At 39.8% G+C, this 26,668-nt stretch overlaps 1 protein-coding gene across 1 annotated transcript in view; it reads right to left on the bottom strand.

The window, feature by feature from the left end:
* The window catches only part of TAF3 (TATA-box binding protein associated factor 3), a 200,431-nt gene that overhangs the window by 36,920 nt on the left and 136,843 nt on the right, over positions 1 to 26,668 (bottom strand). Inside the window, exons 3-4 of the mRNA XM_015146428.3 lie at positions 15,878 to 17,706; positions 3,658 to 3,740 (exon numbers count right to left, since the gene is read on the bottom strand). Coding sequence (XP_015001914.3) covers positions 3,658 to 3,740; positions 15,878 to 17,706 — 1,912 coding nt within the window. The remainder of the gene's footprint in view (positions 1 to 3,657; positions 3,741 to 15,877; positions 17,707 to 26,668) is intronic.

The following is a 26,668-nucleotide window of genomic DNA, read 5'->3' as shown; positions in this document are numbered from 1 at the left end:
GAAACTTACTTGCTATCCCAGCCTCAAGGCAAGGCTTCTGCTAGGCGGGACCAGATATTTCAGCAATTCACTTGAATATACTGTCTCTAGGTGTTGAGACTGTAATTTCAGGGTTAGGTTTTGGTTTTATCTTCAATATAGACTACAAGGAACTCTGGACAACCATTCCTGGAAGACCTGTTAAAGGAATATGAGGTCCTTGGAAAGTCATCTTGAATTTTAACACTATCAGGAGGAGGTCCTGGACTCACCATAGACTCCTTTAGAATACAGTTTCCAGGAATGTTAAATCAAGGGAAAAACAAGTTATTCCTGTCTTGCTTCAAGGAACAATAATAGAGAACAGAGCTCAAAGTACTTTTCTGGATCGAGGGCAGAAGACATAACTGCTTTATTTAAGACTCAGAAACTAAATATCGTCTTAAAGATCTTCCAACGAGAAGGTATAATTTGAACCCTGTAAAGCTTTTTCGTTTCTCCTAATTTCAAAAGATGATTCTGCCTGTTCTTCAGCAACAAATACCCCCCTGGACTATTCAAACTCCCCCTTTTGAATCCCGTCTGCTCATTAATTTCACTTCAAAAGAGTATTATTCCCCCTCAAGGTGTGTGCAAACTGGGTAACCACAGGCACAGTGACAGGAATCTGTTGCTTCCTTCTCCATTATTACCATGGGCTAAGCCATGTATCACGCTACCACCATGGGGGATCACTGAAATTTGAATGTTATATAATTTTCATGTGTCATAATACATTCTTCTTTTAATTTTTTTCAGCCACTAAGAAATATAAAACACATTCTGAGCTTGCAGGTCACAGAAAACAGGCAGTGGCCTGGATTTGGCCACGGGCCATAATTTGCTGACCCCTGATTTAGAACCACCCCTGCCCCACAAAAAGCACTTTACTGAGTAAGTTTTATTTTACATAAAATTCTATCACTATGAGACTTAGTCCTCCTTCTTTCTCGCTCTATTTTAATTTAAAATGTAATCTATTTCACTTCATTTATCTCTTTCTTCTTATAAGGATTTTCTTGCATCTGCCTTTGGTCAAATGATTAATCCTTCATATAACATGGGGGTCATTACCCACATATCTGAAAGTTTACATGATATATAATATGCTTTCAAGGGCGATTTGTCTAGAATACCTGGGTATTATAATTTCCCTGATACTAGACATTTTGTTCCAAATAGGATTTCTCACATCTTTCAATATCTCAGGTGTATGAGTGATTTATTGAGGGGGAAAAATAGAATAAATAGTCAACAGAATGACTGAAAGATGCTTAAGGGCAGGTGAGTTGAATATAACTATCAATGCCTTTTTATTTTATTTTATTTTTTTTAGACGGAGTCTTGCTCTGTTGCCCAGGCTGGAGTGCAGTGGTGCAATCTCAGCTCACTGCAAGCTCTGCCTCCCGGGTTCACACCATTCTCCTGCCTCAGCCTCCCCAGTAGCTGGGACTACAGGTGCCCAGCTAATTTTTTTTGTATATTTTAGTAGAGACGGGGTTTCACCCTGTTAGCCAGGATGGTCTCAATCTCCTGACCTCGTGATCTGCCCGCCTCAGCCTCCCAAAGTGCTGGGATTACAGGCGTGAGCCACCATGCCCAGTTGCCTTTTTTTTTTTTTTTTTTGAGAAGGAGTCTCATTCTGTCACCCAGGCTGGAGTGCAGTGGTGCCATCTCGGCTCACTACAAGCTCCGCCTCCCGGGTTCACGCCATTCTCCTGCCTCAGCCTCCCAAGTAGCTGGGACTACAGGTGCCGGCCACCAAGCCTGGCTAATTTTTTGTATTTTTAGTAGAGGGGGGGTTTCACTGTGTTAGCCAGGATGGTCTCGATCTCCTGACCTTGTGATCCGCCCGCCTCGGCCTCCCAAAGTGCTGGGATTACAGGCATGAGCCACCGCGCTTGGCTGCCTTTTATTTTTAGAGACAGGGTCTGGCTCTGTTGCCCAGGCTGTAGTGCAGTAGGCATAATCATAACTCACTGTAGCCTTGAACTCCTGGCCTCAAGTGATCTTCCTGCCTCAGCCTCCCAAGTAACTGGGACTATAGGCACGGCCCACCACACTTGGCTTTTCAATGCCTTTTAACAAACCTTATTCCTCTAAAAGGTATGAGCAAGCCAAATTTCTGTGTGGGAGTCAAGATTAAGTAATGGTGAGTTACTGAGAAATGGGAATAAATATAAACTGCAGGAGAAAAGTACTTGTTGAATGATGGATAACAGCATCTTCCTCTTAGAGAAATGAGCCCATATGCAGAATTTACATGGAGATGGAAGAGTTACTTTGGTTGGGTCTTCTCGGAGCCCTACTGGTTAAGAGATGAGGACATTTACGCTTCTGTAGGTAACATAGGTGCCCTGGTATACCAGAGAGCTGGTTTGAAAAGCACTGAATCCACAGGATTTTTGCTGCATTTCCTAGGTCTCTACCAGCACAACCAAAAGGAGTAATGTGGAAATTATCCAGAGAATTTAGGTGAGAAAAACAGAAGCCATTGGATTTTCTCCTTTAAATCTTCAGAGGGGTATACACTCCCCTGAAAAACCAAGTTGCCTCTCTGCTCACATTCATCAGAATCATGCTGGACTTTTTCTTTGCACTATACGTGGAGTTGATAGAAGCAACAGTATCAATACATGTAACTTTTAAGATGAAATAAACCAGTGAGAATACAAAGCAAATTTTCTGTCCTCTACTAAATAAATTCATGGCTCCTACTCTCACTTTTATGGCTAAAAATTGAATGTAAATGGAATGCCTTCTAAGCCTATTTTCAACACAGTATTTGATTGCAATGTAAACTGCATTTTCAGGCTTAACAGGAAAAATAAGGTTGTAGAATTTTTATCTTGTGTATTTTATTTAGATGATGCATAATATGCTTTTAAAACAAGGAGAATGATTTTCAACATGAGTTACAAAAAAAAAAAAATAAACGTTTCATTACCTTATTAGGATCAGGTGAGAGCACTATAGGCCTTAATGTCTCCGCAAAAAATGAATAAAAGAAACATATCCAACAGATTAACTGTAAAGACGAGTGGGTTGATATGATTCCATGAAAATTAAGATAAATAAACAGCAAATGTGGGGTTTACATTTCTAGTGCTTTCTTTAAAAAAAAGAGTAGACTAAGTCATCAGTTGTGACTATGACATTCTGTCTCTCCAAGCCTTTGGTGTATCTTTGTTTTACAGGTACAGAATAAAACCATGTGTCATCTGAGTAAAAAGAGAACCTTTGTTCTTTGTCATGGTGATAGCTACTATGTACTTGCGAAAGTGTAGCATTGCATCTACCTGGGCGTAATGTGGCAGTAAGTCCATTCAGTACAGAGTTTCTTACTTTTCAGATACCTGGGACCTTAAACACTATGTAGAAATGATGTCAGGTGCTAGTTTTTAACAAAGAGAAAAAGAACAAGAAAAAAAAAAACAATCCTCTAGGTCAAATAAAGTGAAAAGCATTTACTCTGTGGAAGAAACCAATAAAAATGTGAAAACGAAGAGTTCTAAAAAGAAAGCTTGACCCCACATGTTCATACCTGGGAGAAGCCTGTGGAGTTCTAAGTCCATTAGGAAAGGGTAGAGAAGGTTAAGTTTCATTTGTTTCACTCTGACTCAAAGCGTTTATACTTACATCTTGTCTTGGCCAGCACCGACTCGGAGAGTTAATCGGGGGATAACTGGACTCGGGGCCAGAGCGACTGGTTCCACTTTTATCTGTGGAAGTTAGCACGTTAAAGTTCAATATGGTTTTTCAACAAAAGTACCTCCTACCACTTCTCCTACTCCCCCACTCCCACAAACTGAGTAACAAAGTTGAAGTCTTAAATATGGCGAAAATCTTAGACAGACAATCCGGGCCATTCTGTGTTTTTGTTTCTCAACAACTGAAGGCTATCTGGCATCATGAGAAATTCTACAAACTTTAATCACGTTATGTAAATATGGTAGTTGTTTCTATTTGTTTGGGTTAACTTTTGGACTTAATTATATTGTTAAAAATTTTAAACAAAAATTGTTGCCCAGATCATTTTTGGTGCAGCATTTAAATAATTACCAGACTTAATGTAAATAGAAAAAAATGCAATGATGTCTTCCCTATAAGATAAAAGCATCTCTTTATGAAACTTGACAAACATTAAACTCATCTTAAGTTTGCATTATCAAATGAGGAAGTTGAAATACTAAGTGTAATTGTTCCATTCAACTGTTCAATTTTTGGCTAGAGGTAAAACAATCTGAAATGCTGTAAACAAAACCTATGTAGCTGAGGTGCATCTCATGTAACATGGTGATAGTACTGGTGAAAAACCTCAAGTTCTACAAAATTGAACACTAAAAATAAACAGGACTAATGGAAAAAATGAGAATGGAATATGTATATCACTCAAAACCCATGCAACTTTGGTAAACTGAGCCATAATGAATCAATGATTTGTATCGGAAAAATAGCACAAAAAGCACAAAAATAGCACACGCACCCACACAAAAAACCCACCACCGGGTGTGGTGGCTCACACCTCTAATCTCAGCACTTTAGGAGGCCGAGGCAGGCGGATCACAAAGTCAGGAGTTCGAGATCAGTTTGGCCAACATGGTGAAACCCCGTCTCTATTAAAAATACAAAAAATTAACCGGGCGTGGTAGTGGGCACCTGTAGTCCCAGCTACTCAGGAGGCTGTGGCAGGAGAATGGCGTGAGGGCGGAGCTTGCAGTGAGCTGAGATCGCACTACTACACTCCAGCCTGGGTGACAGCGTGAGACTCTGTCTCAAAAAAAAAACAACAAAAAAATTAGCCAGGCATGGTGGCGCGTGCCTGTAGTCGCATCTACTTGAGAGGCTGAGGCAGGAGAATCGCTTGAACTTGGGAGGTGGAGGTTGCAGTGAGTCAAGATTGTGCCACTGCACTCCATCCTGGGTGACAGAGCAAGACTGCATAGAAGGGAGGGGAGGGGAAGCGAGGGGAAGGAAAAGGAGGGGAGGGGAGGGGAAGGGAGGGGAGGGGAGGGGAGGGGAGGGGAGGGGAGGGGAGGGGAAGGGAGGGGAGGGGAGGGGAAGGGAGGGGAGGGGAGGGGAGGGGAGGGGAGGGGAGGGAAGGAGGAAAACAGATATTCTCTTTTGGAATGGATTTGTGGTGAAGGCAATGGCTGCTGAATGAGGTGAAGACCTCACAAATACCTGACGTGTCCGCCAGAAGAGAACACAGAAACTGAGTCTGATGTTAAAGGGCCTCTTCACAATTTTTGGTTTGCAGATCATACAGTCAACATTTTGAATTAAGAAGCTAAACAGAAGCTGTGCATTTCCAAATTATTGTCTGTCTCAGCGTTTTGCAGTGGGGTCGTAGGATTGGTATTTTTGGTGGGATGGTGCTTTGTTGTCAGGAACTGTCCCAAGCACTGCCAGATGTTCAATGTCACTGGTTCACTGTTAGTCACTGACTAGTTGCAACATTAATTTATGTATTTTAAGCTCAAGAATTACATCATAATAGAACAGTATAGTGGTTCTAAAGGGGAACACAGAAAATAATGATCAACATATCATAAAGTTAATATAGTACCTGTAGATCAAATCTATTATTTTATCATGTGTATCTACCTGTCTCTTCGTAGAGTTGTTTTTTAAATCCCTCAGCCCATCAAGATCTACGGCTTCGACAAGCCCCTTGCATGGTGCCTGGCATGCAGGAGATGCTCAGCAGACATTTGTTGAATTATCAACTGATTTGCCCCAACCGTCTTGCCTTTTAGTTATTCCATCATACATCCAGGACCACCCTAAAACCATCCCCCAGAGCACCGAGTGATACCAAAGAAAATTTTTAATTCCATCTTAATGTATGCCTCCAATACTAGCTGTTTATCAGCTAACCCAGCTAAGGGCAGAGACCATGCGTGTTTTGCTTACTGCTATTTTCTAGTGCCTGTCTCAGGATCTGACACTAGTAAGTCTTAAGATAAGTGTAAAGCATGAATATGAAGCGATGATTTCAGTCTTTTCCACTTTCAAGACTCTTCCCATGACCTCCTTTCCCCTTCTACACATCCAGCTCCACAGGAAATACTGGTGAGGCCACCAGTATTGAAGGAGAGCTCCTTCAGTTCCCTGCAAACTTCTCTGTGCCCACAATTACACTAAAGAAGTTTTCTCTATCATCTGCTTATTTACAGATCTTCAGTCTCTCTGTTCCACAAATTATTTTCATCTCACTGTTTTTACTTTTATTTTTTTGAGACGGAGTCTCGTTCTGTCACCAGGCTGGAGTGTAGTGGCGATCTTGGCTCACTGCAACCTCCAACTACCGGGTTCAAGCGATTCTCCTGCCTCAGTCTTCCAAGTAACTGGGATTACAGGCGTGTGCCACCACGCCCGGCTAATTTTTGTATTTTAAATAGAGACGGGGTTTCACCATGTTGACTAGGATGGTCTCGATCTCCCGACCTCGTGATCTGCCCTCCTCAGCCTCCCAAAGGGCTGGGATTACAGGCATAAGCCACTGCACCTGGCCTTTATCTCACTTTTAAATGTGCTCCACTCCAACTCAAACATTTTCTTAACTTCTCTTCAACCTCTAGCTCCCAACCTCTAGCTTTGGACAGTTCCTTATAACAATTTCTCACAAATGTCCATCTTCACTTCATTGTCTGTTTTCTCACTTCTTCTTTAGTCCTCAACCCTTGCCAACGTCCTCATCCTCATGTCCCAGCATGTTTTCCCATTACAGGTCTTCTCATGCTCCTTCCTTCTCCTTTACAAACTCCTCTTCTTTCACCTGACTTTACTTGGTCCCTCTCCTTTTGTCATGCTACAGTTTCTTTAGTGATCTCATCCCTGCCCACAGTTTCAACTGTAAGTTTAAAATATGTCTTCAAAATTTCTGTCTGGATTAGCACTGATTGATACTAAGGCCAAAATATGAAGTTGCCTATTAAACATTTTCAACTAAATATAAGTATTTCATCTCATCACACTGAAATCTTAACTTACCAACTTCCCCACAAACCGCCCCTTCCCCCTAGCCAACCTCACTCTTGGCTGATGTCTCCTTCATTTACCTGGTCCTGCAGACAGAATGGTTCAAGGTCAAGGGTCATGAGGGGGATGGGTGGCAGGTAGAGCAAGGCCCATGCATAACTAGTGTTCAAGTCTCGTGTGTGTGTGTGTGTGTGTGTGTGTGTGTGTGTGTGTGAGAGAGAGAGAGAGACACACACAATCTCACTCTGTCACCCAGGCTGGAGTTCAGTGGCACGATCTCGGCTCACCACAACCTCCACCTCCTGGGTTTACGTGATTCTCTTGCCTCAGCCTCCCTTTAACTGGGATTACAGGTGCATGCCACCATGCCCGGCTACTTTTTGTATTGATATTAGAGACAGAGTTTCACCATGCTGGCCAGAATGGCCTTGAACTCCTGACCTTGTGATCTGCCCACCTCGGCCTCCCAATGTGCTGAGATAACAGGTGTGAGCCACCGTGCCTGGCCGTCTCCAATATATTTTTTAAAGGAAGAGTTTTATATCTAAACAAATCTGAAAACAAATGGTCCAATCTTTATCTTATGAACTATTTAACGCTTCCTCATCTTTCTGTGTTATCTGTGGAAAAACAAACAAACATAACAAAAATAAACAAATATTTATAAGCTACCTATAATCTGCCAGGCATTGTGCTTGGTTATATTCCCGATGTGCTCATTAAGGTTTTTAAAACACAAACATGGAGGGTAGATAGTGTGGGTTTCATTTTACTGAAATGAAACTGATCATATATGGAGAAACCATTTTTCCTTTCTTTTCCATTTTGTTTTCCTTTTCTGTTCTAAGGTCACACAAATAGCAAACCTGAGATGGAATGCAGTCTTTTTGATTCAGAGAATGAAAAATTATATGAAGTTCTTACATTCTTCAACTCTAAACATTTTAGGGTTACCTAGTCATCAATGATGAGGTATTAGAAGTGATATTTCTTAATTCTTCAACTGACAACACTAGCAGGTACGCATTCCAGTAACCTTTCCTTAAGCTCTATTTGAAAATAAAGCTGTTTGACCTACCTTTAAAAAAATTCCGCTCTACTATCATTCAGCTGTGTGTTTGGCCCATGTCTATTACCATAACACTCAATAATGATAACTTACACTTGTATAGTACTTGGTGAACTGTGTCCTATTTACATTATCCAACTCTGTCTTCACAACTCTATAGGGTAGGTGTGGATGGTGTTATTATTCCCATGTAAGAGCTCAGAAAGGGGAAGTGCTTTGCCCAGAGTTACAAAGTTAGTAGGTAAATGGCCTAAATCCAGGTCTCCTGACACCAAATTCATCCCCTGTTCACCATACTGCTCCTTAACTCTCTGACACATATTGTGAGTCCTTTTTCTGGTAATGCTGATGGCTTACATGGAGCTACTCACTTTATTTGTCAATCTCTCTTATGATAAATGACACACATCTGTGAGATGGCTGGGGTTAGCTGTAAATTTTGTTCTCTATGGGAGGCTAACTAGTTTATATGGAAACTGACGTTAACCTCGGCCCCGCCTTCACTCAACTAAACTAGCTGGGTTTTCAACGCTGTCTTAAATGGCTTGGAAGGACAAAGGAATCAAGACATGGTCTGTTTATTACCTACTATTAAAAAAAACTAAATAATATGTAAAAATCAAGTAAACAAAAGTGGAAACACATCTTATAAGTTAGATTTAAAACGGCATAAATGTGCCCTGAAGGCAACAGGTATTCAGTCAACTGGTTGAATTAATGAATGATTCACAACCTGCTATCTGGGCTCAAAGTTTCATCTGTAATTACAGTGGTTGTATCATCTAAACACAGATGCCTCTGACAGGAAAGGAGGGAGCTATTAATTATACCACATAACTGGGATTGTCCCAGGCAAACCAGGATATATCTAAAAACTACTTAGACACTTTTATTTCATTCCTAAAGACAAGTTAATTTAGATTTAACTTGAGAAAATTCAAGGGATTGTAGAAAAAGATTAATGAGGATGCTAATAATACACATACAGAAAGTACAATTTCTAAATTAAAATTTCTTCCCGGATTTTTGTTTCCATTAACTTTGTGTGCTTACCAATATAAAAACAGAGGCATTTCCTACAATCATAAAATAATTTCTCATGTGCACTTCCCAGAAAACAACATACAAAAGGATGACTTCACTCACTTAGATGGCATGACTAATGCCATCTTTTAATGGCATCAAGCCAAAATCTGGGGCCACAAGGAGCATTTAAGGGTTAAAATAAAAGAACAGCACTTTGGAGTAATGCTGAGAATTGGGGCACGCAGAAGAGCATTTACAGTGGATTACTAAGCTTCCCAATTCACCAAAGAGGTAAAGTCCAGCAATATAAGACTCCTTTGTAGCTAACTAAAAATACATTGTCAGTGGATTTGTCCAGTTTTATGTATAAGCAATACTTCTTTCACCTGAACTAATACTAGTAGTCATATAAGCCCCTTATTGCCATGTGCTGCATTTTTTTTGTTAATCTTCAAGGATTTAGCTTCTTTGCCACATACCTCAGGGCACCAACTGATAAAGCTCTAACTCTCCATTTTTCCAGGACACCAGCAGTGCGGCCTTGCAAAAAATGAAAATCGCTCAAGAGATTTAAGGGGGAAATTTATTTTTAAAATCCTGACTTGAAGCAAAGAGGTGGATTTTTAAAAAGCTTATCTGTAAAGAATCAGTTCAAATTTAAATTCTATCTGGGAACTCTTTCATGCATTCCAGCTTTAAAGTTTATCTTTTGACGGGGACTTTCTGCAAAGGTAATGGGCAGCTTTGTCAATATAATCTGTCCAAGGTTTTTTATTTTTTATTTTTTTAATGTTAAACTCCTTTCATTAAAAAAGAAAACCCACCATATATGTATACTAGCTAGGGTAGCAGCACATTTAGCAAGCGCTAGTTCAGATTCCCATCTATGCTGTTATGTTAGGAAAAAAACTCGTAAATAGTACTGATGAAAGCTCAATTGAACAACCTAACATTTGGATGCTGAACTATGGCTGTAAGCATCTTGTATCTCCCAGCAATTAAGGTCTTTACATTATTTCCATTTAGAAACACAGTTTAAGTAAACTCCGATAACTATTTAAAATATGAAACAGAGAGTTAGAAAATGTGCAGTTGTGGTTAAGTATAACAAGTGCTATCCCACGTAGACAGCTGCGAGAGAACACGAGCTTTCCTGACTGTGCTCAGAGTGTAGAGTCAGAAAGGCTGGGAGCTGGCTTTGGGTACACTACAAATTTAAATATACTCATTGAAACATTAAGCTTCTTGTTTCCTCTTGGAACATACAGTTACGAGAAACAGGAAGGAAATATTTCCCTCCCCTTTATTGGGTTTCTTTATTTACCAAAAAAACCCTTCGTTTCACTAATTACAATAGCTGATTAGAAAAGACTTGGAATGAGACTGTATTACTTTAAACAGAAGGGGAAAAGGATGAAAACCTTTCATTAAAGGCACAAACCAATTAGATGATTTATCATTCTCTAAAGAACAAACTGTTTAAATTTAATAAAAGATTTTTGGGGGCAAATCCTACCGGATTTGGGGATAGATTAAAGAAACATTAAAATTTTTAATTGTTCTGATTGCTAAAGTCATAGAAGTGTAAGAAGATCCCTTTCCTGCTCTTTAAAATATGGCAGTTAAACAGGCGCTCTCTAAGGTATCTCCAGGAACTAACATTTTATAAAATAATGATGTCCCCTTACTGTCAAGCATCAAACCATTCGTATGCCCCTCATTTGCAACTGTCACTTAGGTCACCAAAGCAGACTGAGGGAAGTGGCCCGAGAAGGCCGTTCTGGGCAGTAAAGAACACAGGCCTCGGGCAGAGAGGCCTGGGCCCTCCCCTCACTGGCTGCAGCAAGGTACTCGACCTTTCTGTGCAGTTTTCTCAACTGTAAAACAGGAACCACTATACGAAACCCTCAGAGCTGCTGGGAGAATTAAATCATTGAATTCTGGCTAGGCCTGGAATCTGTAGGCACTCAAAAGGTGGCAGATGCTATCATTTACTATCGAGTTAGTTTATTCAGTAGCCAAAGTTCAAATAAAACAATTCCTCAATCAACAGGATAAAAAATGTTGAGAATCCTTTCTAGAATTTATGGGCTTTCCATTATCAACAACTCCCAATTATGTATGGGTTGATCATCAACACTATGGGATATGTGTATGAAAATTCAGAACTGTTATAGTCATCTACTCATCTTAATTAAACGACACAAACTGCTCTTCATTTAGTGTTTTCTAAGAGAAGGCAGAAAGAAGGCCTTTGAAGCCAAAATATTCTTAGAGAATGTATGAATCTACTGTTTTTAAGCAGAGATAAGTTAAACTTTAGAATGCTGCTGTCTCTTCCCAGTTTTGAATGGGAGGAAGGAGACGGAGGAAGGAAGCAGAGGGTCTGTGAGGTTGAGAGGTTGGTGAATAACGAGTAAGTGGCAGAGCTGGAATTTCCACCCCAGTCAGTGTGGCTGCCAAAGCCATGCTCCCTCGGCCAGCACTGGACTGACTTATCTACAGGTGGTGGGTGATGTCAGCATTTTTGGGGTGAAACTCTACTGTGCCTTTCCAGATCATATTCAAATGTGAAAACAGATTCCTCAATTTGACAGATAGATTTTGGCTTACCTTCTATTTAAGAATATAGGTATAACCACTGAGTTCCACTAACATAAATTTAAAAATGCATTTATTTTTTCAAAATGATCCTCCTTCCAAAAATCACTTAAAAGAACAAGAGGAATTTAAAGTAATCCTGTATACTCATCTAAACCCCAAAGATCCGTGCAATATATACAATGACACACACACAAATTTTAATAGAACATTTTTTAAAATTTTACTTAATCCCAAATGTGACAGTATTAGTAACAATTTTAAACTGTTCTGAAATGTACTGTTAAATTTATCACTGCTACAACTATTATGGCTGTGACTGCAATTGGATAACATAATTGCTCTTAACATGTTTTTTTTTCTTTTTTTTTTTTTTAAGACAGAGTCTCTCTCTGTCGCCCAGGTTGGACTGCAGTGGTGCGATCTCAGCTCACTGCAAGCTCCGTCTCCCATGTTCACGCCACTCTCCTGCCTGAGCCTTCCGAGTAGCTGGGACTACAGGTGCCTGCCACCATGCCTGGCTAATTTTTTTATATTTTTAGTAGAGATGGGGTTTCACCATGTTAGCCAGGATGGTCTGGATCTCCTGACCTCGTTATCCGCCCGCCTCAGCCTCCCAAAGTGCTGGGATTACAGGCGTGAGCCACCACACCTGGCCGTCTTTTTTTTTTTTTTTTTTTTTTTAAAGACAGGATCTCACTCTGTTGCCCAAGCTGAAGGGCAGTGGCACTATCCTCCCACCTCAGTCTCCCAAGCAGCTGGGACTCCAGATGTGCACCACCATGCCTAGTTAATTTAAAAAACAGTTGTTGTTGTTTTTTTTGGAGAGAGAGTCTCACTATGTTTCCTAGGCTAGTCTCAAATTCCTGGCCTCAAGCAATCCTCCTGCGTTGGCCTCCTAAAGTACTGGGAGCATGAGCCACTGCACCTGGCCATTAACATGTGTTTTATAAAAAGTCAGTGTGGTTCTATTTTAAATAAGTGACAGTGTAGACTCCCAACCCTGACTAGGTGTCTGATTGCCCACAAAGGGGAACTAAAAGCTTGCATAACTCACCACTCTCTGGATTTGTCATCATCAATAGAAAAACAATTTGAACTTCTTATGGTGAGTTCCTAATCACATGATTTCACTTATCCCATTTTAACATAACACAGAAAAGTGTGGTAGTTAGGACCATAAATTATAGCATCTGACAGCCTGGATTTAAATTTTGGCTCCTGTTCAATCACTTAACAGATGTGTGATCTTGGGCAAGTCTATTAATCTCTCTAAGCCTTAGTTTCTCATCTTAAAGTGACAATAATTACAGCATCTGTCTTAGAGGGCTGCGGTAAGGAATTAAAGTGCTTAGCATGGTGTTTAACACATAGTAATTACTCACTGTTAACTATGACTGTTTTGCTGTTTTTAGTGTTCTTATCATTATCTCTAAAGATGAAATACTTAAGGATTAAAGAAGCTAAAAAACTTGTCCTGGATCTTATTCCAGGTCTGCTGGATTCCAAAGCCCAAAGCTCCTTCTACCTACCAGGCAAATCCCTGTTTAATTAATCACATCTTTATTGGTTCTTGGTATTGATAAATGTAGATAAGGCTGGTAAAGGGTTTATAAACAGGTAAAATAAATGAGGAGATTAAAAAATTTAAACAAATGCTCTTGCTTGCCGATCTGGCAAGTGTCCATGAGAATTGCTCTTGGTCAGGATGATGAGAAGGGAAAACGAGATTGTGGCCTTCATTCTTTTGGCTGAAGACATTTTCTTGGGGCAGCTTAGATATGTCTCACTTCAGTTTACCTTTGGTGCCTTACTTCTGTAGATTTGTTGGAAAATTCTTGGACCATATGGAACCGCATTTCAGGTGTGTTTTTCTTTACTCATATGCCATGGTGCTTGGGGGATTTAAATGGGGTTGAAGAAAGGGAAGTCTTAACGTTTATGTCACTATCCCAATTACTATTCCTTGTCAATGGCATTTCCATGGGTTGTCCTAACCTTTATCCTTTCCTATTTGTATCAAGGGCTAATATTCCAAAGAATGCCAAGGAAGTAGAATAATTTTTAAAACCTACTAATAGCTGACCTGCCCGTATTAACACAGGCTAGCTGATACGGTCCAATGGAGCAGCAATCTCCAGGTTCCTACATTTTATCGTCTGATTCAGAATGGAACACCCTCTCCATCTACTGACATTTATGCGTCAGATATGGTACTAAGCACGCCCTGTACGTTCTCATTTAATCCTTATATAAATAACTTAACCATTTCACAAAGGTCAGGATCTGAACTCAGGTCTAACTCGATAGACATTACTATTTATTATTTATAAAGGTCTTATACGGTAGCTGAATTTTCTACATTTTTATTTTTGCCATGTACCTGCTCCACAGCCCATCAAAACTGATCCAAGAACGGGTATCTTTCTCTCAGGTGAACTCTGTGCTTCGAGGGACTGAGCCTCTGCCTTCCACCAAGGTGGTCTGAGGGACTTTTCTTCCCTAAAGTCAGGTAGATGCTGTAGAAAGGCATGGGGACTGCTGTTACAAACCTAATCTGATGGCTTCACTCAAATTCATAACGGCTGTTGAAACAACTCCATTGACTTTCCAAAGTGAAGACGGTGGTGAAAGCAAGAGTCCCCTGTTTGATTTACTGAGGGCTCAGCTGCCAAGTTACTAGTTACACGAGGGATAAATGACTAACTGCTGTCAGGCAACATCTCTAACAACAAACACCTCACCATGTGAAGTCTCTCTGCAGTGTAACTCACCCAGCTCTTGCTAGCTGTGTCATCCTGATCTTGGCCAAGTCACTCTCTCAGGCTCAGTTTCTCTTCCATAAATATTGCTAATACTACCTGCTGGACCCATGTCACAGATGTGTTAGGAGGAGAAAATAAGGTGTATGGATCTGCTTTAAAACCTGACAACTACTATATAGAAATCGCATAATAATATAATAAAATGATTTTTTAAATGGAAATAAGAGTTGGATTTCTGTGTCTTGTTAACTTGTCAACGTTCAGTTATTGATATCAGAATTCCCATTTCACTTCTTTATATTTTAGAATAGCCAAAGAGAACAAAGAAAGAATCAAGGTAGGCAGAAAAATGGGAGTTGCCATTACTGCTGTCAACTACACTAATTTTTCTAGGTAAGTTTGAAGTTAAAAATATTCCAAATTTATTGGTAATACATCTGCTGCAGGTCAAATACATCAAATTTCCTCATATGAAAAAAATTATTGGATATTTTGTAGCCAAGCTCAAAGAGGATAACTTTCAGAGGGAAAGGATCATTAGGAGCTCTAGGGGTGGCACCATGAATAGATACTTTTTCAGAAAGTTTATGAGAAATTTTCAAATAACCCAGCCGGCTGCTGTAATCCAAGGAACCATGGACTGAAAAGCAAAGGCAGGTAAGCAGAGGTCACAGCCTGAGGACTGAGGCCCCAGTGTCTACAAAACTGCGGGGTTTCTATCAGTTTCTCTGGCTGTACACTATGAAATTAAGTCTGACTTACTGAAATGGTGAAACATTTCTGCCATGTGGGATTACTTTCTGCCCACTCACCGGGCTGACAGACCAGCCTAGATACTCAGAAATGTGCCCTTATCTTATTAAAGCAGAAAACGGAAGGAATAAAAGATGCTACGGAAAGTTCTGTAGACAGCCATAATCCTAAACACATGCCAAAATGGCTCACCAAAAAGAAAACCAAAGCAGTGGTCCTTCCACGGGCCTTGCTGTCCTCTTAAAATAGTGCCGTGGTTTTGCATGCTTTTAGAAATATGGATGCTGCCTTTCTCAATAGTTGGGTACAAAATATAATGTAGTAGACTCGATAATTCACATAAATATTATTCACAATTTAAGAACCCAGATTTGCTTTTTTTAAATTGCCAGAGATCACTACAGCTAATAGAGAGTTTATAGTCTGTGATTAGATGCCTCTTAAGCTATGAATTTTTAACATCTGCTAGTGTATTGAGGGCTTGATTACAGGTTTATGGGTTTTAGAATTAAAATTAAATTTTGTAACCTCATTACAAATGTATTTCCACTTAAGTGATGGGTGATTTACATCCAGAATACAGATACAATTTGGGCTTTGTTTACCTGTGTTTCTCACTAGGACTCTGTTCAGATAGGGCCAAAAATGAGAAACTGCTTACTTTTTCATGCTTGTGTTTCTCCTTCTCTTTTTCTCTCTTCTCTCGCTCTCTCTTCTCTTTCTCTCTTTCCTTCTCCTTCTCCTTCTTCTCCTTCTCTTTCTCCTTCTTTTTCTTCTTCTCCTTTTTGTCCTTTTTCTTTTCTTTCTCCTTCGGCTTCTCTTTCTCCTCAAACAGTTTTTCCGGAAGCACTGGTAACAAAGACGGCAGCATGGCTGGGACCCTGGCGGCAGCGGCAGGGCTGAACAAGGGCAGGGCCAACTCTTTTGGGGGCAACACCAGTGGGGGTGCTGGGGCTTTCATCTTATCTTCTCTGCCTTTATCTTTCACTTTTTCTTTCTCTCTCTTATCTTTATCTTTCTTGCCTTTCTCTCTATCTTTCTTCTTATCTTTATGCTTCTCTTTCTCCTTCCTCACAAGTCCATCTTTCAATTTCACTTTGGGATCAACATCTTCCAATTCTTTGATTTTAAATTTATAGGGATCTGCCTCTTCCTCTTTAAGAAATTCCTTCCAGGGATACTTTGTTTCCCTGCCAGCTTCCTTGTCTTTCTCTTTATCTTTCACTTTATCCTTCTCCTTACTTTTGTCCTTGTTCTTGTCTTTTTCCCTCTCCCTATCTCTCTGCTTTTCTTTCTTTTTCATTTTAGTCTTGAGTTCCTTTTTCAACTTCTTCTTTACCTCCACAGAGGAAGGCAGCTTGGTTTTCTCCTCATACACCTTGTGGAGAGGTTCGGGAGTGGGAGGAGACACTGACGGAGAAGAAATATAAGGAAAGTTGGGGGGCATATTCGAAGGTGTTCCCAGTTTTGCTTTACGTACAACCTCATCAATGGAGGCATCCATTGTCCATGAGTTATCGGAACTTGAAGTTCCACCAGAAAGAGGCAGAGGAGTGGATCCTGACTTTGTGAAATTGTTCGTGGAAGTGGAAGCTTTGGGAGTGGTACACTCCGGGCCTGAAATTCTCTTAGGGCTGGTAAAAATGTCTCCTTCAGATTCTGATCCAGAAGAAAATTCGAAAGGATCTGGCTCTCGCTCAGCACAGGCTCGTGCAATCACAGCATCGATAGAGGCCTCAATTGTTTTATCTGCTACCAGAGCCTTTTTCAGCTGATTCTCATTGTTCAGTTTCCCAGCATCAGGGGGGGTCTGTATTTGTTTTACCTGGATAGTCTCTTTACTGATTTTTTCACTGACGGTAGCTGAAGGCGTCCTGTTTGGTGTTTCAGGCCTCACAGGTATTTGGGGAATATGAGTCATGACCTTGGGGCTCTTGGGACTCTTGGGGCTCTTAGAACGTCCAGGTGATTTCTTTTCTTTGGATACAGTTTTTGGTGATCGAATAGGACTTCCGACCATTGCTGGTGACTGGGTGGTTTTAGGTGATTTAGTCTTCTGTCCTGGAGAGCTAGTTTTCGTCTTTGTTTTAGGTGTAAATGACTTTGTTTCTAATGGTTTTGCAGTTGGCATTTGGGATTTTGCAACTGGAGCCAACATTGGAGGCTCAGGTGAGGGAGGTGCCAAGTCTGTACTGTCCTGTACGTGGACTGGAGAAAGCATTGGTGGGATCTTTTGAGTATTTATTGAGCTGAGTGGCTCTCGAGCTTCCAATAACACAACATCTAGCGTGTCCCCTTTAGTGCTTAATAGCCGAGGCCGCTTCATGGCTGGCAGTTCTTCAGCTTCAGGACTATCCAGTGGTCTCTTACCCAAGAAATTCTCATCATTAATAATTTCTTCCTCCTCCAATTCATCATCTTCTTCCAAGGGAACCTGCATGGCTTCTGCTGATGTGCCTCCATCAGTGGGCACCTGCTCTTCTTCTTCTTCTGATAAAGGAAGAAAAAGGAAGAAAAAAAGAAATATTATTGGAATGTAACAAAATCTAAGAAATAAAAACAATGCTTCAAACATGATTTCTTTTTTCTTTCTTTTTTATCATTAAAGTTCTAGGGTACACGGGCACAACGTGCAGGTTTGTTACATAGGTCTACATGTGCCCTGTTAATTTGCTGAACCCATCAACTTGTCATTTACATTAGGTATTTCTCCTAACGCTATCCCTCCCCTAGCCCTCGACCCCCCAACAGGCCTGGGTGTGTGATGTTCCCCTCCCTGTGTCCATGTGTTCTCAATGTTCAACTCCTACTTATGAGTGAGAACATGCAGTGTTCAAACATGATTTCTTTAAAAAAAAAAAAAAAAAGGAAATTGACAGTGTTTAAAAAGTAAGTTAGTTTTCAAGGATCTTCCAAACATGTGTGTCATCATTCTTAAAAGAGCAGTAGTCAATAACAGCGAATGTACACATAGATCATTGCCCTTTCATATGGTCTGGCCCTAACTTCAGGATCCGGAAATTGCTCAGTGTTTCCAGTTGGCCTTCTGTTGTTTCCTGAATTAATTCTTTTCCTAACCAGTAAACACCTTCTTTCTCTATCTCCCTCTCATGCACATAGAAGCACATGTGCACAACCACACGCCCATCTAAAAAATCAAGAGATGGATTATTATAGGACTTAGTATGGATTATTATTATCAGGAATGACAGGTATTTTTAGGACTTTTATAACAAATTCATATACTACTTATGTCTTCTGTTTTGCTTGCTTGATGTGAGCCACTTGGAGAGGGAGTATGGTGCAATGAAATACACTTGGTTTAGGCACTTGACAAATGGTTTTTCGGCTAGAGTTCTGGCACTAGAGAGCAACCAGCCTTAGGGACTCTCTTAACCTCTCTGAGCCTGTTTCCTCATCTTTCAAAAAGGAGCTGATGTTACTTGCCCTGTCTACTTGGCTGAGTTGTTCCAAGATCAGATTATTTCTCCCAACGCTTATTAACTAAGTATATAATGCACAATGATAAAGTCTAAAAGAGCCACTGAAATAAATCAGAAATAAATCATAACTAAAAGAGCTCACAGTTTAGTGCAGCAATAAAGGATGTGCCTAGCCCACAGAAAGTGGTTAGTGCCACAGACAGATAAAGTGCTACAGCAGGTCAAAGGAGAGACAGATCTCAGTGAGGTCAAGCATGCGGGTGAGGTTTGACTAATTATGCAGTGTTTGGGATACTTGGAGACTGGAAGTGGTGAAGTCCAGGACAAAGGGTCAGATGACAAAGAGATGAAGGTGAAACACAGGGAGTGTATGAGAAACAGAAAATGATTTGTCTGGAAAGTAGAGTGCAAGGTGGGGAGCAGTAGGAAGCAGGTTTAGTAAAGTTGCATCCAGATTCTAGGACTGCTGAATTCCAGAAAAAGAAATATAATCTTTATTCTACTGGTAGTTTGGACCTAGAAGGCTTTTAGACAACAGAGAAAAACGCATGGGGTATGTGTTGGGAAAAGTCACACCGGCAGGACCATGCATGATGGATGGGGGTGGGAGATAACGGGTACTGAAGGAGAGCAATATCATGGGTTTCTGAAGTGATGTGACAGGAAGTAAGGGTCAGAGCTAGAATAGTGGAAATGATCAGGAAGCAGCAGAGGTGAAGGATATTCTGAGGATAGAATGGATAGAATCTGATAAATGATTTGGGTATATGAATTGAGCAAGGACTCAAACACAATTTCAAAGCTTTGAGCCTGGTCGAGCATGGTGGCTCATGCCTGTAATGCCAACATCTTGGGAGGCCAAGGCAGGAGGATTATCTGAGCACAGGAGTTTGAAACCAGCCTGGGCAACAAAGTGAGACCCCGTCTTTACCAAAAAATACAAAAATTAGCTGGGCATTGTGGTGCACGCCTGTAGTCCCAGCTACCTAGGAGACTGAGGTGCGAGGGTCACCTGAGCCCAGGAGGTTGAGGCTGCAATGAGCTGTGATTGCGCCACTGCACTCCAGCCTGGGCGACAGAGCAAGACCCTATTTTTAAAGAAAAAAAAAGGGAGGGGGGAAAGAAAAAGCTTTGAGCCTTGGTGAGTGATAAATGTAGTGATGAACAGAAACAGGAAATAGGGAAATAGAAAAGGACAATGATTATTAGCTCAATCCCTAGACACAGAGTTTGATAAACATTTAGTCTGCAATGGCTACTCGGCAGCTGAAATATAATACAGATGATCAGAAAACAGGGCAGAGTGCGTGAGAGGAAGAACGTTGTTGAGATAACTAAAGTCACCGTGATGGTTGAAATGAACAAGGAAGAAACAAGAGGAAACAGGTTCAGGTATTTTGAGGAATACCTACACATAGAAAGAAGAGGAAGAAGGATTAAAGAAATACATGGAGGGTCAGATGTCAAAGAGATCAAGGCAGCAAGAGTTTTAAAGCAGAGGCCAAGTGAACACAGCCAAATGCTTAAGAGGCCAATGAGGATGAGGCCAACAGCAGAAGCCAGGCTGCAAAAGCATGAAGGGTGCACAGATAGAGAACACGTGAGGTGATTCATGGGAAAGCACTTAGTAAATCATAAAAAAAAATCACAACCTTATCAATTATGCTACTGATTCACGATAATGATGGCATCATCCACCAGGTCCCAAGTCAGGAAAATGGCGTCATTCTAGATTCTCTCCCGTCTTTTCCGCCAGATCTGAATCGACAGCACAAGTTTTCTACTGTTTGCTTTCACATGCTTTCCCCCTGCTTCTGTCTGGTTAATTTCAGTGTTCAGCACCTCTTCTCTGTAGGGCTGCAAGGACCTTCTACCTAGTCTCTGCCTCCAGTGCAGCTTTCTCAGAACCATCTCTCACGTCGTCCTACGGTGATCTTCTGAACACGCAAATCTGAGCGTCTGGTTCCTCATCTTAAAAACCTTTCACTGCTTCCTTCAGAAGCAGTTTGTAAAAGGCATCCCTTGGAAATTGAGGGTCTGCAGAACCCCTTCTGAGACTACTGTGCAATAGAGACGGCTGTTCTTTATTACACGGAAGAGTTATGCCTCGGGTTATTTATTTTACATGCAGAGCTTCCACAAAAGCTTTTGTTGTGAGGCTAAAACATGTTTGAATATCACTATTCTAAAATACAAAAATCCTCTCCATCTGTGAAATCGGAGGAAAAAATAAAATATAAAAATCCAATTTCTCCACTATGACTGACAAGGTGCTCCCTCAAAGAAGCTAGGGAAGTAACCTCATCATTCACAGTGAGCTCCTGCGTGCTCTACCCATTCCAGCCACGCTGACTTATCTGCAATCCCCAAATATGTGGTCACACTCCTGTACCTCTGCACATGCGATTTCCCGTGCCTGAAATGTCTTTTCCTTCCTAACATGTGGGCAACTTCCAAGGCTCCCATCAAGTATTACCTCTTCTGTAATGCCTTTTCTTAGCAACTAGAAATAACCATGTACTCCCTTTGGGCTCTACTGTGTTCCAGTTATACATGCAACAAAGAAAGCCTAGAATATTTACCATTCAGCTCTTTACAAAAAAAGGTTTGCTGACCCCTGTCCTAGACCTACCACATTCAACTCATCTAAACTTTTCCCTCCCTCCCTCCCTCCCTCACCTCCGTTATCAGAATGACAAGACGGACTTCAGATCTGCTCAACTGCCAACAGATAAACATGAGAAAATTAGAAAGAAGACAGCTTTAGGGTATTCTGAAAGTGAATGGACATTCATTTATTAGTATTACATTTCCAAATTTCAAAGAACCTCCTCCTACTCCACAGAGGTTCATAAATCCCAATGATGCCAAAGCAGAACAACAAAGGTCTGGCTTAAGCAGGATAAAGGGTCTTTAGAGTATGTCATGGTGCACCCTGCTCTTCTAACTCTGGGGACTAATCTGGATCTAGCTCAGTTCTACCAACGTGTGTCCCTCAGGGAAGGCCTTAGGGAGATGCTGGGAGACCAGAGGGAAACTGCTGTACTCTAAGCATTCCCTAGAAAGGGAATACAGGGGATACCCAGGACTACTAGTAAGACAGTTTCAAGTCTTCTGGATGTAAGGCCTGTTTTGTAGTTAGAATAACTTGAAAATTTGGACTTTTCTGTATAGTAACACATATTGTATTATTTTACTAATGTGCAATTCTATCAGATTAGAACTGGCAAAATGGCTACAAGATGGGCCTTTGAATGAAGGAAGAATGTGAGGCTTGGCTAGGAAAAAATGGGATCGTTTCACACAACTACTTTAGAAAATATATTGGTTTATTTTGAATTTAGAGCTCAAATAACTCATAAGGGTATCAAAAAATTAATGACGGTTGTGTTTGAGTAAAAAAAAATTAACATTAAGCTTGATTTAAAGTAGGATGCCACAAGTTGGGGGTTTATTCTGTTTTTGTTATTTTGTTTTTATTGTTTATTTTCACTTTTGTTTTTCAGGTCCCTAACACAAAAATTTATATTCATTCCTTTATATTACTTAATACTGCAAAAACTTGTATTCATTCCTTTATGTTATTTAAAGGAACAGAAATGAATTGTAAAACTAAACCACTTCAAGTGTTGGTTTTAGGAATACTCAAAAATACAAACGTTTTAAAATAGTTTTTTTTAGAGCCAACAAAAGTTTATTTTTATTAGTTTAATTTACACTTTCTTATTTACTTAAGATTTTATAAGAAAGCTTCAATTGCAGCATCAAAATCAGTTAAAATGAATGAAGGACTTCGTCAGAAGAAAAAGCCTGAAACAATTTTTTTTTTTTTTTTTTTTTTTTTTGAGACAGAGTCTCGCTCTATCACCCAGGCTGGAGTGCAGTGGCGCGATCTCGGCTCACTGCAAGCTCCGCCTCCCGGGTTCACGCCATTCTCCCGCCTCAGCCTCCCTAGAAGCTGGGACTACAGGCGCCGCGACCACGCCCGGCTAATTTTGTGTGTGCGTATTTTTAGTAGAGACGGGGTTTCATCGTGTTAGCCAGGATGGTCTCCATTTCCTGACGTCGTGATCCACCCGCCTCGGCCTCCCAAAGTGCCGGGATTACAGGCAAGAGCCACCGCGCCCGGCCAAAAGCCTGAAACTTTTAATAAAAAAAGGAAAAAGTGTAAAGATACTTAAACAATTTTTAAAATTAGAAATGATCTGATATCTACCAGCAGGAATAAGTAACGCGCATGGAAGTTACGAAGCGTAACAATCAGTGAGTACCTGCGAGGCCATCGCCTACTTCAGAAGAGCATGAGCAGGGCCCTCCCAGTCCTGCGGCTCCTTTCCCATCCACCCCTGCTTTCTCCACTCCTACCCCAGCCCCCAGTGAACTGCTATCTTGATCTTCAATCTGTTTCCTTTGTAGTTTTACCACATTTGTACGTAGTTTGCTTGTTTTTAAACTTGATATAAATGGTATGATACTATAATGGTCTTTTTTTTTTTTTTTTACCCAACATTATGTTTCTAAGATTACCCCAGGTTGACGCAGGTAGCTGTAGTTCACTTCTTTTCACTGCTGCAGAAATGTCCAATGGTGGTCAATCCATTCTCCCGGTATAAAAGTTCTCCACTTGAGTGAATATATTTTATTTTAAACATATTAGAATTTTAAAAATTAAAACAAATAAATACTGTTGATCTAGCTTCTGCCTGCTCAAATGCAGACTTGGTTGATGGTTACACATAATGAGTATCTGGCTTTTTACTACATGAATAATTTTAATTCTATGTTTTAAGTGTTTGGAATAAGACAAATGTGTAATGGCCGTTGAACTGTTTAGCCTTTACCACTGGTAAAGGTGAACTTCAGTTTGATAATAATTGAATGGCAACATGCATGCATGTGTATAATATAATATATAATATAAATGCATGCATGTGTATAATGACCATCATTTATTAATAATCTGTAAAATATCCTACAAATGTCCTAAAAATATTTTCCTATACTAATCTGTGGAAGCCTGTGTATTATAAAACTGCAAAATTTGGTCAGCATAAGCTTAATATTACAAGATATCTAATCTTGATATGTTATTGCAAAAATAGTAAAGAAAATATTTGGGTCACAGGCCCTTTCTACTTTAACACAAATATAGACATCATCATCATCATCATCATAGCTGTGTGCCAACATCGAGAAAGAAAGAGAAGGTGAGAGAGAGAGCATGTGTATATATGAAGCATTTCGAAGATTTTTATTTCCAGAGAACTAAGAACTCATTTTCTGTTATTTTAGTGTTCTGAAATGGAAGAAAAGGACTCTCCTGTACATATGTGAGAAACAAATACTGAAAAAAGTAATTTAAAAATTTGATTGTTAGTTGTAAGTTTTTAAACAAGTTCTTCAACTTCTTAGTGCACTGGAGTTCCTTGATCAACAAGACGAGTTCATTAGCACCATTTATCTTGAGAGCATTCTGAAAATTAATTGCTAATTAAAGGTAAGTATTCAAACTTCTAAATAATAATACCCATCAATAATAGAGATATGTCTTGTAAAGTTAACCTTACAACCCTTTTGAGAAGATTAAAAAAACAAAAAACAACTCGCCTCCCCGTAATCTCTGTAAAACCATCCAACAGCAGCACACGTCCAGAGTTAGCATCTGTGGGTGACGTGACCATCACCTCAGCCATCTGCCCTGATCTCTCTATCGCGCCATGAAAGCAATCGAGGGCTGTTGGGGAGGCTTTGAAGGACAGTGGGTATTTAATTAAGGAAAGGTAGTTCTGGATAGGTATTAATGCTCATGTCCCTAAAGGCATAGTAAGGATTGTTCACAAAAGTGGTGTCACCTTTTCTGCTTTTGCTAAAGTTGGGTTAAAGTTAACGGTGTTACCTTTTCTGCTTGTGCTAAAGTTTGGTTAAAGTTAATAGTGACATGACTTTTGATTTGCTTTTCCCATCTGTGAGAATGTGTTGAATATTATGTTATGTGTTATAATTGATTAAACTGTCATTCATCAAAGAATCCCATGAATTATGACATAACCCCTATATTTCTAGTAGAAAAAAGACACTAACAACAACTAAAGACATGAAGAATCACACCTAAACCAGGGTGGTAATACCTATTTTCAAAAAAATCTTAACTAAAATTCATGCCCTCCCTTAACAACCTTAGTTTTTCATGTTTTTCATAGAGTCACTAAAATGTGAATGCTAGAATTCCAAGAAAAAATGGCCACAGTAAGAAGGAACTCTTCATTCTGCCAAATGTTTTGCATGTCTGGTATACTTTTTTCACCAGACCAAAAAGGGAAACGATGTGAAATAATATGAATGACTCGGCACAAATTCATCACCACAGCTAGAGCTTCACTTTTAGATAGATATTTAATTGGTAGTTGGGTATCTGATCATAATGTATACAAAAATAGGGAGACAGAGATGCTTTCTACGGTATCTTCTTGTTTAAACAATCAATGGTTCCAGGTCAACATTTGACTGTAAAATTATTTTTAAATTATTATTATTATTTTATGAGACAAAGTTTCACTCTGTTACCCAGGCTGGAGTGCAGTGGTGCGATTCCAGCTCACTGCAACCTCCACCTCCCAGGGCCAAGCGATTCTTCTGCCTCAGCCTCCCGAGTAGCTGGGATTACAGGCATGTGCCACCATGTCTGGCTAACTTTTGTATTTTTAGTAGAGACGGGGTTTCACTATGCTGACAGGCTGATCTCGAACTCCTGACCTCGTGATCTGCCCGCCTTGGCCCCCCAAAGTGGTGGGATTACAGGCGTGAGCCACCGCACCCGGCCTATTTTTTAATTTTTTAATTTGAAATAATTTCAAACATAGAAAAGTTGTAAGAATACACAAAGAATTCATGAATACCCTTTAACCAGATGCACTAATTAACATATGTATTATATAACTACATATATTAATATAATTACATAATTATAGTATAATTTTGGGAAACTATTTGAGAATAAGTTGTAGACATCATGATCCTTTACCCTAAAAGCATCAGAGTGTGACTGCAGAACAATTGTCAAATTCTTTTTAATCACATAAAAGCAACAAAATGTATCCATATTAATCCCTATCTTTCAAAAGCTTTACAAACGTTGATGGGAGCAGGACACCACAAACTCCATTTCAATTTTCCTTCATTAATAACACAAATAAATAATCCACACTCCCTATATTCTCCTGAGGAATAATGAGAAAAACATGCTTCTTTTCTAAACTTCTCAGACAAAAACAGAACAAGACAATAAGGTCTGAACACACCAAAAGGATTTTTGGGAGGTTAATTCTAAGCTACTATAAATATTGACTTAGAACAAAATATCTTTTTAACTAGAATAGTAAATGGCTTTAAAGAAACACTATAATCTAAAAAGTTCATAGACATTAGGAAATAAAGGGAAATTGTTTGCACATGGCATAAAAGCTTTTTATCTGACTAACTACACAGATGTGTGCAACTTTAAAATTCAGTGGCATGTTCTCAAACTAAGCAGAAAATACGCTTGTATTCTTAAATTTTAAGCAAAGGAACAACAAAATGCTATCTGCATATATTTCATCAAAAATTAAACGTATTTAAAGCTAGACTTCTTATGATTGGTTAAAAGTGTACACACAATCTTGTGTCAGATCTGTAAATGAAAAATGTATGTAGATGTAGAAATTAATTTCTACAATGATGCACAAACTTTCCTATTAGTCCATATATGTCACTGTTTTTATGATAGATTCCTCTTTTACTAGCAAATGAAAGGATCATTTAAATGAATGCTTGGACAGCGTGGGAGAGGTGGGGCAGAGAGTTAAAAAACAAAACAGCACACTTTTTTCAAAAAATACCTTTCTATTTGTCGAATTTAGGTATATTTATTGTAACCAGTTCCTTGAAGTGACTCAATGCCACTAAAATTCATTCATTCACCTATGGAGTGCACTCTGAACCTCACTATGGAAAGCTCTGTGTTAACTAGA

Source organism: Macaca mulatta, chromosome 9, assembly GCF_049350105.2.
Source record: "Macaca mulatta isolate MMU2019108-1 chromosome 9, T2T-MMU8v2.0, whole genome shotgun sequence".
Taxonomy (NCBI): Eukaryota; Metazoa; Chordata; class Mammalia; order Primates; family Cercopithecidae; genus Macaca; species Macaca mulatta.
This window is presented reverse-complemented; position numbering and strand designations above follow the sequence as displayed.